General features: G+C 47.6%; 7 protein-coding genes across 7 annotated transcripts; 5 read left to right on the top strand and 2 right to left on the bottom strand.

Annotated features, from left to right (window-relative positions):
* Positions 1–782: 782 nt before the first annotated feature.
* On the top strand, positions 783–2,252 carry N7455_005494 (uncharacterized protein; the record flags this gene model as incomplete). Its single annotated transcript, XM_040957074.2, has 2 exons — positions 783–867; positions 928–2,252. The coding sequence occupies 2 exons, from the start codon at positions 783–785 to the stop codon at positions 2,250–2,252; spliced, it is 1,410 nt and encodes a 469-aa protein (XP_040812483.2).
* A 1,160-nt stretch (positions 2,253–3,412) lies between these two features.
* Positions 3,413–5,356, top strand: N7455_005493 (uncharacterized protein; the record flags this gene model as incomplete). Its single annotated transcript, XM_040957182.2, has 3 exons — positions 3,413–3,506; positions 3,567–4,202; positions 4,260–5,356. 3 exons carry the CDS (start codon positions 3,413–3,415, stop codon positions 5,354–5,356), a joined length of 1,827 nt encoding a protein of 608 aa, XP_040812390.2.
* A 736-nt stretch (positions 5,357–6,092) lies between these two features.
* On the top strand, positions 6,093–8,497 carry N7455_005492 (Zn(II)2Cys6 transcription factor; the record flags this gene model as incomplete). Its single annotated transcript, XM_065605051.1, has 7 exons — positions 6,093–6,244; positions 6,321–6,619; positions 6,688–7,001; positions 7,054–7,134; positions 7,186–7,793; positions 7,850–8,032; positions 8,110–8,497. 7 exons carry the CDS (start codon positions 6,093–6,095, stop codon positions 8,495–8,497), a joined length of 2,025 nt encoding a protein of 674 aa, XP_065461951.1.
* A 607-nt stretch (positions 8,498–9,104) lies between these two features.
* N7455_005491 (uncharacterized protein) lies at positions 9,105–9,356 on the bottom strand (the record flags this gene model as incomplete). Its single annotated transcript, XM_065605050.1, has 1 exon — positions 9,105–9,356. One exon carries the CDS (start codon positions 9,354–9,356, stop codon positions 9,105–9,107), a length of 252 nt encoding a protein of 83 aa, XP_065461950.1.
* A 942-nt stretch (positions 9,357–10,298) lies between these two features.
* N7455_005490 (GMC family oxidoreductase) lies at positions 10,299–12,210 on the top strand (the record flags this gene model as incomplete). Its single annotated transcript, XM_040957149.2, has 2 exons — positions 10,299–10,544; positions 10,606–12,210. 2 exons carry the CDS (start codon positions 10,299–10,301, stop codon positions 12,208–12,210), a joined length of 1,851 nt encoding a protein of 616 aa, XP_040812411.2.
* Positions 12,211–12,745: 535 nt separating this feature from the next.
* N7455_005489 (uncharacterized protein) lies at positions 12,746–13,120 on the bottom strand (the record flags this gene model as incomplete). Its single annotated transcript, XM_040957060.2, has 1 exon — positions 12,746–13,120. The coding sequence occupies one exon, from the start codon at positions 13,118–13,120 to the stop codon at positions 12,746–12,748; it is 375 nt and encodes a 124-aa protein (XP_040812409.2).
* A 361-nt stretch (positions 13,121–13,481) lies between these two features.
* On the top strand, positions 13,482–15,573 carry N7455_005488 (folic acid synthesis protein). Its single transcript, XM_040957212.2, has 5 exons — positions 13,482–13,627; positions 13,681–13,706; positions 13,858–14,207; positions 14,257–14,465; positions 14,536–15,573. The coding sequence occupies exons 1-5, from the start codon at positions 13,488–13,490 to the stop codon at positions 15,518–15,520; spliced, it is 1,710 nt and encodes a 569-aa protein (XP_040812468.2). The 5' UTR covers positions 13,482–13,487; the 3' UTR covers positions 15,521–15,573.
* The last annotated feature ends 104 nt before the right edge of the window (positions 15,574–15,677 follow it).

Genomic DNA, 15,677 nt, shown 5'->3' with positions numbered 1-15,677 from the left:
CTCATGATATATAAGCCGAAACAGGCATTGGACACAAAACTTGGGTCGTCAAATATTCGGCATGCCGTTCCACCGGCCAATCGGATTGAGCGAATTTACTTCGGTCCGTCGCCTAAATTTAGTACTTTTTGACTTTTTGACAATGTGTTATGCGATAAGTGCTGAAGAATATCTCCATGCGAGAAGGGAGAGAGAGAAGAGGAAAGAGAGGGAAAGATCTACACAAACAAGATCTGTCCCATTCGGGTGCCTTACGAATCAGGCACCCATCATGGACATCAAGATGTTCTTCATAGTTAATAATCATTAAATACGGAATAGTTTGTTCGGCTTTTGATTAGTTTATTGATTTGTTACAATAAAGGGATAATATTCATATCAAACACTCAATAAATCATGTCTACCTAGTCCTAAATGAGGTTTGGGTTCCCTTTTTACCTCGCTACTCGCTACTCGGTAAGAATTCTTATTGGTCGCCCTGCACCTTATTGCTCTCATGGTTCTTCTCTCCGGACCGGGATCACTCGGCATCGAAGAGGCGGCATATCCTCGGACTATGGTCGATAAATTGAGAAGAAAGCCAGACCCTACTCCATATATTTATATCAGTTGGTCATCTATTTTGTTTCAATTCTTTTTTTGATAGAGTCGAAAAACCATCTACAGTCATTAGCTTTTCAGTCTGCTCATTTCTAAATCAAAGAACCCTTTTGCCTCAATCACCCTCTCCCAAAAAGACGACCTTGCCGCCCACCGAAAGAAAATATCACTGAATTTCATCAATGGCAGCCGATAAGGTGTTCAGTGTGGACGATGTCGCTACCCACAAAGACAGAACTGACCTATGGGTCATAATTCACGGAAAAGGTAATGTGTGCCAGTCAATACGTCTATTGGAATGTTGATACCTAACGAGTGATGTTCTAGTCTACGACCTTACTAAATATGTGCGAGATCACCCCGGTGGTGCGGATGTCCTTTACGATGTTGCTGGAGTCGATGCGTCCGAAGCGTATGACGAAGTCGGCCATTCAGAGGATGCGGATGAGATCTTGAAGACGTTTTTGATTGGCACAGTTAAGGATGCCCAAGAGACCAAAGCTCCCAAAAAGGTTGTCCGCCTCATCCAGGCAACTACTCCGAAGAAGGAGAACACTACAGCGTCGGGTTCTTCCGCTGGCGCAGTTACCTTGGTTATCGGCTCCATTGCTGGTGGCACGGCGCTCTACTTTGCTTCCCGGCACAATTTCAAGCTTCAAAATCTGTTATTAAAGCTTCCTTTGCCCTCTGCGGGCTCGCTACGATCCACACCGACTTTTGCCCTGCCACAAGGAGGATTCTTCACCGGGTTTACTGCTGCTACCTCTCTCTGTGTCACTATCGGTGCTGTTGTTGCAGCCAAGCTTTCGAAGTTCACTCAGATTGAGTCTGGATTTACCAAATACCCTTCGCATTTGAAGAGCCGGCCTGTGGTGAAGGCGGATCCTGGACTTGCCCGCGGTTTCCTACAGCCTAAGGAATACCAAGCACTTCCCCTGGTCAAGAAAGAGCAGCTTTCCCCGAATGTCTTCCGCTTTGTGTACCAGCTGCCAAACCAAACTGATGTCGTTGGCATTCCAATCGGTCAGCATTGTGCTATCAAAGCCAATATCGAAGGAAAAGCTGTCGCCCGATCCTACACCCCAACCTCTAATAATACAGACCTGGGTAGGCTGGAGTTGGTTATCAAGTGTTACCCCGACGGCCTCCTAACTGGAAAGTATCTCGCCAATCTGAAGGTCGGCGATAAGACTCTGTTCCGCGGGCCTAAGGGTGCAATGAAGTATAAGAACGGTCTCTGCAAAAAGATTGGAATGGTTGCTGGTGGTACTGGAATCACTCCTATGTACCAGCTTATTCGCGCTATTTGCGAAGACGAAACCGACACGACGGAGGTTAGTCTAATTCTCGCCAACCGCAGCGAAGAGGACATCCTTCTACGAAGGGAACTGGAGGCATTCGCCAATAATTATCCTAAGAACTTCAAGCTCTGGTACATGCTCGACAAGCCCCCGCAGAACTGGGCCTACGGCAAGGGCTTCGTCACCCAGGCTGTTATGACTGCCAAGCTCCCGGCACCTTCTCCAGACACCAAAGTTATGCTCTGCGGGCCTCCTGGCATGGTAAAGGCTGCCCAGGCTGCTTTGGTATCCATGGGTTTCCAGGCCCCCGGATCCATTACAAAGATGACCGATCAGATGTTCCTCTTTTAGACTCATTTATGTTGCCTCCTTTCGTGCAGCCCTATCATCGTTTCTTCTATGTTACCATTTTTTGTCTACACTTGATCCTTCAAGTATCTGTACTATCTACTTCGCTTTTTGTATTTTAATATTTCTTTTTTCGTGAACTGAACAATTAGAGCGATTTACATTTTTCTCAAAAAACCCCAATTCCCCTAACTTTAACGTGTATGTGGGAGGGAATTTAAAATCAATAGTTAGAAAGACCTGACCTTCTTAGTATATCCAGCTTTGAAGCCCCAACCGAGGTCCTGAGTTGCAAGAAGATGGATTCTGGGAATAGAGATTATCTCAATAGTAGCTTGATAGTTGTAGATCGACCAAACATGGTCCACCCATTCGGCGTTGGGTGCGTCTCGCTTCGAGACTCACGACAACGTAACTACTTCACAGTACGATACAGGTACACTTCAGATAAATTCAAAGTCAGGAATATCCAAAGCATTCAAGCCCTATTGGAGAGTCCTCACACCAGTCCAGGTAACCAACTTGGAATGCAAGGATTTATTTACCACCAGTCACCCCTTTGTATACTATGGATTGAAAAATCAACCGTCCCAACAAACTAGCCAATCGTCATTTTTCAAAGCCATTCATGGCCCGTCGTAACTTTCTGGGCCAATCTCTAGATAGAAGGCTCTGGTCCATGCATTGTAATTGGAAGTTAGCACAGCAACAAATGAGCAAGTGTATATTAGCTAGCCTGAATATTTCAATCACTATTTGCTAATGCGCTGCGGCCAGTAGGAACTCTGATATTAGTTGAAAATTCCCGTCGGCCCGACATTGAGAGGCAACAGTTAAGGTTCACAGTGGATCGGCATGTGGAGAACTTCGGTAATAACTTTATTTCCACCAGAATATGACGATCTTCCCGGGCCGGGGCCATGCCACGGGTCTCTCGGCATCTGTGTATTCCTAGCCGAAGCCGATTTTTCCTCGCTTACAAGTCGTCCTTCCGAACCTACTGCCCGGATGATGGGAATGGGGGACATGGAGCATTTAGTATATAACCAAACTTGTTGCTTCGGTCATATTATTCAATGTGCACACTCATCTGGAATTCAATCAAACTCCAACGCTAAACAACCAATCCAACACATAAACCTTCTCCATTCAGTTTCTAGAAAATGACCATTCCTACTGTCTCTTGGCAGCCGCCCACGAATTACGCCAACCGGCCTGTTGCCATCCTTGGTGCAGGTGTGCTTGGTCGTAGAATTGGTACAGGACTCCCATTCCTTCTCGGGTTCTTTGAAGTGGAAATCTAATCGATGTTCATAGCATGCATATGGGCATCTGCCGGATATAACGTGCGAGTTCGCGATCCTAGCTCCCAACAACGTGCCGACTGTGTTACCTATGTCGAGGAGAATGTTGCCTCGTATGCCGAGAAGACCGGAATTTCTCCTGGCAAGGCAGAGGCATTTGAAGATATGAAGTCTGTTGTTGAAAATGCTTGGCTCATTATCGAAGCTGTCCCGGAGAAGATCCAGTTGAAGATCGATACCTTTGCTGAGCTTGACGCATTTTCTCCTACGGACTGTATCTTGGCCTCCAACTCCTCTTCTTACAAATCCTCCGAAATGCTTGAGAAAGTCTCAGCGGCTAGAAAGTCTCAGATTCTGAACATGCATTATTACATGCCCCCAGCCTGCATGATTGTTGAACTTATGACCGACGGCTTTACGGATCCCGCAATTTTCCCCTTCTTGGTCGAACGAACTAAGGAGGGGGCAACTTCGCCATATGTTGCTAGGAAGGAGTCCACCGGCTTCATCTTCAACCGTCTTTGGGCTGCTGTGAAGCGTGAGACCTTGACTATTCTCTCAGAGGGAGTCTCTGTTCCGGAAGAAATTGACGCTATGTGGGAGGAAATGTTTGTCAAGGGTCGCAGCCTCCCTTGCAAGATGATGGACAGTGAGTACAGCCCAAATTCGTCACACTATGGTTAAGAGCTAAAATTTATGTGGCTAGATGTCGGCCTTGATACCGTTGCCTTTATTGAGGGCCACTACATTCACGAGCGCGGCCTGTCTTCTGAACATACCGTTGACTTCTTGAAAAAGAATTATCTGGATCACAACAAGCTGGGTAATAAGTGTGCCAATGGTGGTCTTTACTCTCCCGTCGATACTACAGCGACCCCCCAAGGGCCACGCATTGTTGTCCTCGATATTGGCCTCGCTTCTGATACGCCTGGTCCCACTCAGGGTGAAATTCTTGAAATTACTTTGGACGGAAAGCTCAAACAGGTTCTGGTTTCTGAGCAGAATTATCCGGACGGCATTGATATCGACTATGAGGGTGATCGCATGTTCTGGACCACTATGGGTACCCCAGGGAAGGATGATGGTTCCGTTTATTCTGCCAAGACAGATGGAACTGATGTTCGCCAAATTGTTCCTTCTGGTGTGGTGAACACTCCCAAGCAACTTGTTGTTGTGGCGGAACACAAGAAGATTTACTTCTGCGACCGTGAAGGTCTCCGTGTTTTCCGGTGCAACTATGACGGTTCTTCCCTGGACTTGTTAATAGATAACCGCGGATCTGGATATTCCCAGGAAGTCCCAGAACATTCTAAGTGGTGTGTCGGCATCACTGTGTCCCCCAAGCTGGGCAAGTTCTTTTGGACGCAGAAGGGAGTCTCCAAGGGCGGTAAGGGCCGTATCTTCACTGCCAATATTGAGATGCCTAGTGGCCAGTCCGCCAAGACAAGAGACGATATCCAGTGTGTTGTGGCGGGTCTTCCCGAGCCAGTTGATCTTGAGTTGAGGGAAGACACTCTTCAGCTTTACTGGACGGACCGCGGCGAGCTTCCCTTCGGCAACACACTGAACCGGGCTCAGTTGACTGAATCTGGTCTTTTGGCGGAGACTTCTTCGCAGAAGCATGAGATTCTCACCAAACATCTCCACGAGGCAATTGGCTTGAAGCTCGATACTAAGAACGGTCACATTTACATGACCGATCTCGGTGGCAGCATCTACCAATGTGACCTCGAGGGCAAGAAAAAGAAGATTATCTACTTTGATGAGACTCGTGCTTTCACTGGAATCGGTCTCCTCCTATAAATGACATTTTTCTAATTGTCAGTCGCTATTGCAAGCCTTGTTTCCTTAAATTGTGACTAGAGATTGGTTTGAGAAGTTATGTACATTAAGTTGTTTTATAGATTATACAGTTCCTAAACCATCCACTCCCTTGAATCCTTTGCCTTGTCACGAGGCACTAAGAAGCTGTGCTTTCTTGAACCTCATAGGGTAACTAGATTGCCTACTATTTTTTTCCAGTATTCAAAACTGGTTGTCGTGTATCGATTGATACGATGCTCAAAGGTCGCCTTTGCCCGTAATACCTTGGTATTCAGAATAGAGGTTCAGCTTTCGAATCGAGTGGCAATGTGATAGGGAAAGTCTGTAATAGGACCAGTGTCGATTTGGGTGGGAATGAAGAATCTAATCTTGCCAAGGCTGCGGGTTGGCAAAACCCGCCAAAAACCCAAGTTCAATGACCGTAATATATACAATATTACAGTACTATAGATATATTGTATATAGATATTGTTGAGATGAGTGTCTGGAGTTGTCGAGGCAGTAACTTGGGATATCAGTTAGCTACTTGTAGCTAACTTGTAGCTAACTCATGCAGAATATTCAAATGTTCGATAAATCGGGTGTAATAGTACCGTCACTGTGGCGTACAGCATAATTTACCGCGGCACATCCCACGTGACCCCGTTCCGGGATACTCGGCTACCCGAGTAAACGTTGACACTTGCACAAAATTCGGTTCTAAAACACCTTGATAATGACACCACAACGCTACCGTCGATCAGCTGTTGCTTGCCAAAATTGCCGTGAACGCAAAGTGCGCTGCAGCGTTTCTGTCACCGGCATCCCGTGTGCTGGCTGTACTCAGGACAGAGCCGAATGCATCGTCCGGGAGAGACAGCGGCGAAGGTTAGCACGACAACACCCGCATGACCGAAACGAGAGAAGGTGCTTCACATAGGTTGATACTTATTTCATAATATAGAAAACAACAGACTAGATCACTTACCGCTCGTCCTCCTCGGGAGACTGTCCAGGTTGACCAGCCAAGTGCCGAGCCAAGCAGTATACTTCTATCGCATCCTTTACCCCCTATGGAACGAGAAACCCCCGGTATCGTATCACGGGCCCCTCAGGCAGACCGATTAGACTCTCCTAGGGACGATAGAACATTTCGTTCTATCACTGAGCGACATGAAGACGCAGCCGAGTCGACTGGTGTCGAGATATCCTCGGCGGTCTTGGGGCAGGATAACAAAACTGGCCAGGTCCCTTTCTACACTGGTATCGTAGCTACTCAGCATCTTCTTTCTTTGCTATATGGGTACTGGTGGAACTGATTTTCGTAACAGGCGAGTCTCCAGGATATACATCCATTCTCGATGTCTTCACACAACCAAACCAGACTGTGCCAAGGCATATTTTGCTTTCACCGAATATATCGGCTTCGCTATCTGCCCAGGATCGTGAATTCCTTCAATATAAGGGTGTGTTCACCATGCCACAGAAAAATACCTTTACCGAACTCCTCCGCGCCTATTTCCATCATATACACCCTATCCTCCCCATAGTTGATGTCAAAGTATTCTTCAATTGCAATCAAGGTGTTCAAACCAACGACTGGAATTTACTGTTACTATGGAGCATGTTCTTTGCGGCAACGAATGTAGGTCAATCCTTCATACACCTGGCTACGTTTATCTAATCTCCGTTCATAGTTTGTTGGTGAGGATATTTGGTCGCTCGAAGGCTATTCCTCCCGTAAGGAGATGAAAAAGGCTATGTATTCTCGCGCGAAGGTAATTGGTTTAATCAATATACTTTGTGGCAAACAATTAATGAAATTCTAGTGCATGTACGATAATGGCGGCGAGACGGACAGGGTAGTCCTCACACAATCGGCCCTCCTCATGGCATTCTGGCACTCAAAAGAAGATGGCCATGCGCAACCATGGTACTGGATAGGGATTGCGATCAGCCTCTGTCAAGTTTTGGGTTTACACCGAGACCCGGACTCAGCCAAGCTCAATTCGGCCTTTCCTAGTCGCCTGCGTCCTATCTGGCGCCGTATATGGTGGAGTTGCTTCTTCCGAGACCGCTGGCTGAGTCTAACGTTAGGGCGACCCATGAGAATAAATCTTGACGATTGCGACCAGCCGATGCCTTCAGCCGCTGATTTGCTGGGTGACGTCGCTGAACTACCATCGTCAATTACCAGCGCTTATATCCCCAACGACTTACCTGAGTTGGCTGAGTATTGGATCATTCTGCTCAAATTGAGTAAGCTTTTAGGTAAAATCCTCGCACTTAGCTATAAGCCTCTGGGCGCAAGCCCAACGATCCAACAATTCGATTCCCTTAGAACTGAGCTCTTGCAATTCCGGATACCAGATAGAGCTGGACATGAACAAAGTCGTTTGGCAGCTTTTTATATATACCACTTACAACTGCATTACCAGTGAGTACTAATTTTTATCTCTTCTTCGTGATCTGGTTTGTTTCTTACGGTGACAGGGCTGCTTTGGTTACTTTCTACTCCCCTTATATCACCAGGATCCCGGAACACCTTCCACCTGCCCATGTGAAGGCATGGCAAAGTGAGATACGAAGCCAGCTGGACACAGCGGCATTGCAATCCAACTCTATTCTTAATGACCTTGTACGAGAAAAGCTTCTCGCTTTTGCCGGTCCGATGACGTAAGTTCTTCATATCCATATCGCCGGCAGTTGTATCTCTACGACTATTGCTAACCAGTCTTTCTAATTGAATCTAGTCCTACGCTGTTAATACCGGCTATGCATATCCACCTCCATAATTGCAAATCTACAGATGCTCTTATGCGTCGTGTAGGCTTCAACAATTTAGAGCTATGCATGATGGTCATGGAAAGTTTTCAGGATACGTACTCAGCGGCTGCGTTGTACCGAGGTGTGTTCTTAGTCGCTATAAACAAAATACGCCACCACTTCTTGATTGAGTCGAGCCCGCGAAATACGGATGTATCTGATCCAGCTACTTCACGCGTGGAACCCCCTGAATCATCAGCCATACTTCCCACAGTCAGCGACGATGCCCTCAACGCACTTTTGGATGATACATCTTTCCTTGACTTTTGGGATTCTTTCAACGTCACTTTTGATTCTAATTATATGCAAAATTAATTGTTATCGCTGCCAATGTTTTATAAATTGCAGTCACCTCTTTCTCGCAAAACAGCGGGCTTGAATTGAGCAGGTTAACATTAAGGGTCCTGGTCCAAGACCGTTATAGGCTTTTTAAGCAGCTGATTTAGCACGAAGCAATTGCATATGTTGATATGGGAATAACCGTCTATAAACTTTCTTCGCGTTGATCTTCCCAAGTATAAAACTGTTCGCTGGGCGGCAAGTTCCTGTTCTTACCGAATTTATCCGACTATCCGAGGTTTGGCCCAGACTTTCACCTTCCCTTCTTCCAAAACCTTAACCCTAAGTTATAAAATAGAGCAGTTTATAGATAGTACAGCCATCAAACATAAGTAAGGTCAGTTAAGCACTCTTCGAAATTAAACGAAAACAAATCATTAACTAGTACACAGGCCGCGGTGAGGTGAAGACTGACTCGATCGCAATGCAAGAAAAGCCAGCCCCTGTATATGAGAAAATGAAACGGCTCCACGTGCTAAGAGTGGCAAAGTTGTTCTTAGAGAGACTACGTCAGATATAAACATGTTTCGTATAGTTGAAAATACTGTTTGTGCTCTCGATCTGTTCTGAACGATTTTGCTCTTCACTTCCATCCCCGCTGCTCAAGCTCCGCTTTAAGGTCGGCGATGTTGCTCTCTGCAATATTCATTATAACCTCAATTACGTCGGCGTGTCCGTCTTCACCGCTTGTTTTTGCGTAGAAAGAAATAACTTTGGCAAATTCCTTCTTTTCATTCACCCTGTACTCTACTGAATCTTCCATCTCGTGTGGCTTTAACATACAGGCTAGACCAGGGCTCTTTGGTCTGCATCCCGGCATCATTGTTAAGGACATCTTGGATGGGGAGATCTAGGAACAGTTTGCTCCATGGGCTCGGTCTCTAGAAGTTATGTACTCATAGCTTCGGGCAGTCATTAGCTTGCAAAATATGAAATAGTAACACTTAGGTATAGGAAGTGGCAAATACCTTCTTCTCGATTGTAATATGAAGGGATGGAGAAGAATCCGGGGTGGCAGTGGAGAGAGATCTTGTGAAAGCAAAGAAGCAATTAAAGACTGGGAAACTGGGAAGGGTGGGCCATCCTCTTTGATTGGGTTCAAAGTGGAGTCAGGCCCGCACCGGCCCCTCCCGGGCCCAACCATGGCAGGTATTTGACCGAGTGTTCTTTTGAACTGAATGGAAGAATAACCTGCTATTGATCGAGTCGGGGGCTGGAGAGTATTGAGAGCTATACTCGATACTCTGTATCAATCTAAGATTTGATACATTCAACAGAAACCCGGAAAGAAATTCGGCCAAACATGCACTACCCAGCCCTCAATCCCTGCACGTTTTGACCTGAAGGGACAATGATGTTGTCGTATTGTATTGCCTTTACCGAGGCTTGGCACATATATTCCCGTCAATCACAATCTATACCATGCATCTGTGCACATACAAAGTACAGGCTAACTCTAGCTCGGTTTGCACTTCCCCGCTATACATAGCGCGCCCCATCCCCGTCGCCCCCTGAGTCCCTCGAAACCACGATCGAATTGTTTGGTTTTTGTTAGCTCGTACCCAGAGCTTGAGTGATTTAGGGGCTCGAATGAGTGAATTGTGTGCCTTCCATATTTTATACTAATGAAGATAGAATAGTTGGCCCACCTTGATTGAGAACCCCTCTATCCCCTCTATCATTCCACCTTCACCCGAGAGCATCCCCAAATATATTTGCATTTTTTAACAGCTGGTCTAGTGCAGATCGCAAAGCACTCATATCAACATAATTGACAATGGCATCTTTCGACACCGAGTCCTCACAAGGTCTTGAGAACGCAGCTTATGACTTTGTGATTGTCGGAGGAGGTACTGCTGGCCTTGTGGTGGCCAACCGACTCACCGAGAACCCCAGTACTCGCGTTCTTGTTCTGGAAGCTGGAACTAACCGCCTCAACGACCCTCGGATCACCATCCCAGGGTTAGGGCCAGCGGCGTTTGAAGACGAGGACTTTGATTGGAATTTCCGATCCTGTCCTCAGGTACACTATTATCTACCCAAATCCCTTGATTATTGTCACCATCCTTACCCGTGTAACATAGGAACAACTCAATGGCCGCAAGCTCTTAGCTAACAAAGGCCGCACTTTGGGAGGCTCCTCGGCGATCAATTTGGGAATGGTCATCTATCCCTCTCGTTCTGGATTAGACGCCTGGGAAACATTGGGCAACCCCGGCTGGGGATGGGATGGGTTGGCTCCGTATATTCGCAAGTTTCACACGGCTTCACCCCCATCGAGCGACAACCGTGAGTTCTTCAAGGGCATGAAATACGATCAGCAGGATCAGGGTAGCACAGGTCCTGTTCAAGTGTCATTTGGAGATCAGTACATGCCGTACCATGCAGCATGGATGGACACCTTCAAGGCTCTTGGATACCCACAGGTTGATGATCCAATCAATGGCGCCGGTACAGGTCCTTTCGTGAGCCCCGGTGCTGTGGATCCGGTTACCCATACCAAAAGCCATTCCGCAGCTGCGTACCTAGGGCCGGAGGTCCAAGCTCGGTCGAACCTCCGGGTCATGACCGGCGCCTGGGTTGAAAAGATCATCATAGAGAATGGGAACAACGGTGATAACGCCGTTGCTACTGGTGTTCGGTTTAGCAAGGACTCGGATGTGTACACTGTTTCAGTCGCGAAAGAGGTCATCCTTTCCGCCGGAACAACCCAATCCTCTCAGATCCTAGAGCTTTCAGGTGTTGGAGATGAAACCCTCCTCAAGTCCCACGGGATCCCGACAGTAATCAACAACCCCAGTGTTGGCGAGAACCTGCAAGATCACAGCACTATCTCGTTTGGGTATGAAGTCGCAGACGGTATGCCGTCGGGTGATATGGCTCGGGACCCCGCCATTTCCGAGGCTGCCATGGCCGCTTATCAGAAGGATGGCTCGGGGCCCCTTGGCATGGTACCCCTAATCTCTGCATTTATGCCGCTCGTAGACATCCTTGAAGACGAGCGGACTCAATTGCTCCAGAAGGTGCAAGCATCGATAAATGATCCCGACCTCTCGCGGGCACACAAGAAGCAATATGAAGCATTGCACACCCTCCTCCAGAATCCCGACGAGTCTACTACTCAATTTATTCTAGCGCCATTCCAGCTTCTGCCCCGACAAGGAGAATCTCCCAAAAGTTTTTTCAGTCTCGGGCACCCCGGTTTCTTTATCAGCCTTCTTTCTGTGCTTAGCTACCCTCTATCACGGGGGTCCGTCCATATCCAATCTTCCGATCCCAAGGTTGCCCCTCTTATCGATCACGGAATTCTCCGTCACCCGGTTGATTTAGAGATACTAGCTCGGCATAGTATGTGGATGGACAAGATTGCCGAGACGGAGCCGATGGCATCGCTGCTGAAGGACGGTGGCGAGCGCCTCCACACACCGGAGCCTCTGGCAGACCTCGAGAAAGCAAAGGAGCTGTGCAAAGAGCTCGTCTTGTCTATGTACCATGCCAGTGGTACCTGTGCGATGATGCCGCAAGAAGATGGCGGTGTTGTAGATTCTTACCTGAGGGTGTACGGTTCGTCTAATATCCGCGTTGTCGATGCCAGTATCTTCCCCTTGGAACCGAGGGGGAATATCCAGGCGACTGTGTTTGCGGTTGCCGAGAAGGCGTCAGATATCATCAAGCAGAGCTTGAACTAGATTTTTTTAAAATAAGAATCCATGCAATTTCCTTGGGTCATGCTTACGGTAGAGGTAAGCCTACTTTGCATTCTATATACTATCAAAGCCTCCTAAATACGTACTTCGGAGAACGGTCCCTTCGTCGCAACGTAAGTATTTTCTAAATTAGAGCAGCAAATGCCATTCGGCTATGCTTCCCCCTCATGTCTCCCTTGGTCTGGCATTCTTATCATCACCACATTGATTTCCGAGTGTTCTCGAGCATTTTAGGAAACAGCTCGTGGATCCCTTAACACACTGAGCCGTAGGATGGAACTAATGGAAAGTGCGTGAGTATATATGCTAAGGGAATCATCTACGAAGATAGACATTGTTCTAACAATGACTAGATATAACAATGGCCGTAAATGCTATGTCATCGATACTGCGCTAACGACGATCAGATAAGCCGCAATGCCGTAGAGCCAGAACTACGAAAGTATAAGATTTAATTTCATCAGTAACGTATTTTGAAAATAATAAAAATAAGGGCATGTCTCCGTTCTCTTCCACCTTAGAGTAATAACGCCGAGAGATCACCCAGATTCAGGGTGTTGTGCGGGTCTTCGAAAATGTCAATTGTGGGATCATCTCGATTGAATGACTCCGTGGTCACAGTGAATGTAAAATCCGAATTCTCCGGGTCTGACATGATGACTCGTAAATCCTCCCAAAGCTCCTCCAGTGCGTTGAGATCAATCTCCGTATGCCACTTGCCATCATGGTATTCCAGGCGCATAGTCTGAAGATCCAGTCCAAGCTCTGTGCAGTTGAACAGCCTCCAAATCTCATCACGGACTTGAGCGTCTCTATAAATTGCCCTAGGATCCCATGGCAAGATTTGTATTCTGCTCGGAACAGTGATGTTTTCCCGCGATGCTCGTTCCATTTGCAATCGAAGTTGGTCCGTGCCATCTATATTGAGAACCGGGGCCCAGTGGATAGTCACTTTGATGGGAGGCAGGCGATCAGGCTAAAATACTTGACCGGGTGGAGTGTTTCAAAGTTGGTATGGGAGCACTTGTTTTGAGACCAAGCCAGCACTGTCTGATCAATCGCAATAACTAGTTAACTAGTTAACTAGGATGCAAATATTAAGGCATCAAGGCATAAAGGCATTCAGGTGTCAAGGCACCAGAGTGTCAAAGCGTCGAGGCGTCAACGCCAAGAAGAAGGCAAACCACGTGAAGCTTACGGAGTACCAGAACTGACTCGAAGCTGTTACCTTGTATTCTTACATTTCTTCTCAAATCAGCATGAGTGCCAGGGCAATACAGAGAGCCCCTCCATCGGCATCTTTCACCACTTATCCACGGCAAATCGGGAGGTCGCTAAGGCTTTCGCCGTCGGCTGCAGCTCAGAAAAGAAGGGCTGATCATCGACAATTGCATACAAGGTAAAGCCTCCAAATAATCAATTGGCTGTGGCGAATCTGATGACATATTATAGCTACAGAATAGCCTCACTACAGCTGGGTATGTGCCTAGCGACTTCTTAGAAGCCCCGTCTCTCCCACGCTTATCGGCGTATCATCCCAATGGGGAAATATGCCTGTCCCGCATTTTCTTTTTTTTTTTTTTTTGGATTTGCATGTCTGCACTTTAGTCCAACACTAATATTCAATAGGGTTGCCTCATCAATCCCAATTGGAATATACAACCCAATCGGTATCGGGAATTCTCACCAGAAATGCTCTATCACGACGTTCAGTAACGTTGCATTTGACCCCGCCTGTGAGGAATTTCTCCACTGCGCAAGCAGTGAACTCCAAGATGAACTTAAAGTTCCCAAGTCCAGACATTCACCGGGCTTTTATTGCCCTGGGAAGCAATGTCGGAGACCGAGTAGAAATGATTGAGCAAGCTTGTCTTGAAATGGACCGAGTTGGTATCAAAGTGAAAAGAACAAGTTCATTGTTCGAAACCGCACCGATGTATGTGCTGGATCAAGATCCATTCATCAATGGTGTATGCGAGGTATGTTAGATAATTCCAAGTTTGGTAACCAGTTGTTAATTTCCTTCAGGTGGAAACAACCCTTGAGCCTCTGGATCTTTTGGACGCTCTTCAATCGATTGAAATTGAGCTGGGCAGAAAGAAGCTCATCGATAAAGGCCCACGCTCTATTGACCTGGATATTCTACTATATGATCAGGAGATCTTCTCTCACGAGCGTCTCAACATCCCACACAATCTGATGCTCGAGCGAGACTTCGTATTGCGACCTCTCAGCCAGTACGCCCCCAATAGCTTTATATATGCCATGCCGGCATACAAAAACGCGAAACTAACCATCTGAATCTAGATTAGTCCCAAATGAATACCCTCCACTACCAGGAAAGGACTCGCAAACATACAGCACACATCTAAAGGCTCTCCCGCCACCAGAACCGACCCCGATGTCAACAACCCCAATCTCACCACTATTCCCATCACTGCATGCAACAGACCCCAAGCGCAGCACCCACGTCATGGCAATCCTCAACCTAACGCCAGACTCCTTCTCTGACGGTGGCAAGCACGCCCTAACAGACCTAAACTACATAACAGAGACAGTACGCAACATCATCGCCTCCGGCGCAACAATCATCGACATCGGTGGCGAGAGTACCCGCCCCGGCTCAACACCAGTTGGCGCCGCCGAAGAGATCGCCCGCGTAGTGCCAGCAATCCGACACATCCGCACCTCCATCCCCGAAGCCGCCAACATCGCCATCAGCATCGACACCTACCGCGCCAGCGTAGCAGAAGCCGCCTGCGCCGCCGGCGCAGACATCATCAACGACATCTCAGCCGGTCTCCTTGATCCAGAAATGCTGCCAACAGTAGCGCGGATCGGCAAGTCCGTGATCCTGATGCATATGCGCGGCACGCCACAGACAATGACAACCCTGCACGACTACCCGTCCGGCGTTATCCCGGAAGTGGCTGCTGAGCTGAGCGCGCGCATTGCGGCTGCTGAAGACGCGGGGATCCGACGTTGGCGCATTATCCTCGATCCGGGTCTTGGGTTTGCGAAGATCCAGCCGCATGATCTCGAGATCTTGAGGGATTTGCCGAGGCTGCGCGCGATGCCGGGGCTTGAATGTTTCCCTTGGTTGATGGGGCCCAGTCGGAAGAGGTTCATTGGTCATATTACTGGGGTAAAGACGCCGCGGGAGCGCGTTTGGGGTACGGCTGCTACTGTCTCTGCTAGTGTTGCTGGTGGGGCGGATATTGTTCGTGTTCATGATGTCCAGGAGATGTGGCAGGTGACGAAGGTTGCGGATGCGATTTATCGCGTTGAATGAGATCGTACTTGCTACGTTTCTTCTTATATATATATGGGGGCCTGTTTTTGTATTCAACACTTGGGTGTGGCTTGTACTATGATGTACTACTGTGTTCTCTTCATTCATCATGGAGTTTTGGCTGAGCGGTGCGGGACTTCAGGGATTGGAGTTGTGC

The sequence above is a fragment of the Penicillium solitum genome (genome assembly GCF_028829755.1).
Source record: "Penicillium solitum strain IBT 25940 chromosome Unknown utg000003l_segment0_segment0, whole genome shotgun sequence".
Lineage (NCBI taxonomy): Eukaryota > Fungi > Ascomycota > Eurotiomycetes > Eurotiales > Aspergillaceae > Penicillium > Penicillium solitum.
Note: the sequence above shows the minus strand (reverse complement) of the source record. Positions and strands in the feature narration are given on the sequence as shown.

What these genes read in the sequence shown, in the direction of transcription:
- N7455_005488 (XM_040957212.2), top strand. Translation starts at nt 13,488, where the DNA reads ATGAGTGCCAGGGCAATACAGAGAGCCCCTCCATCGGCATCTTTCACC. An exon ending in TCATCAATGGTGTATGCGAG is followed by an intron (nt 14,208 to 14,256) that starts GTATGTTAGATA and finishes AATTTCCTTCAG; the next exon opens with GTGGAAACAACCCTTGAGCC. An exon ending in GTATTGCGACCTCTCAGCCA is followed by an intron (nt 14,466 to 14,535) that starts GTACGCCCCCAA and finishes ATCTGAATCTAG; the next exon opens with ATTAGTCCCAAATGAATACC.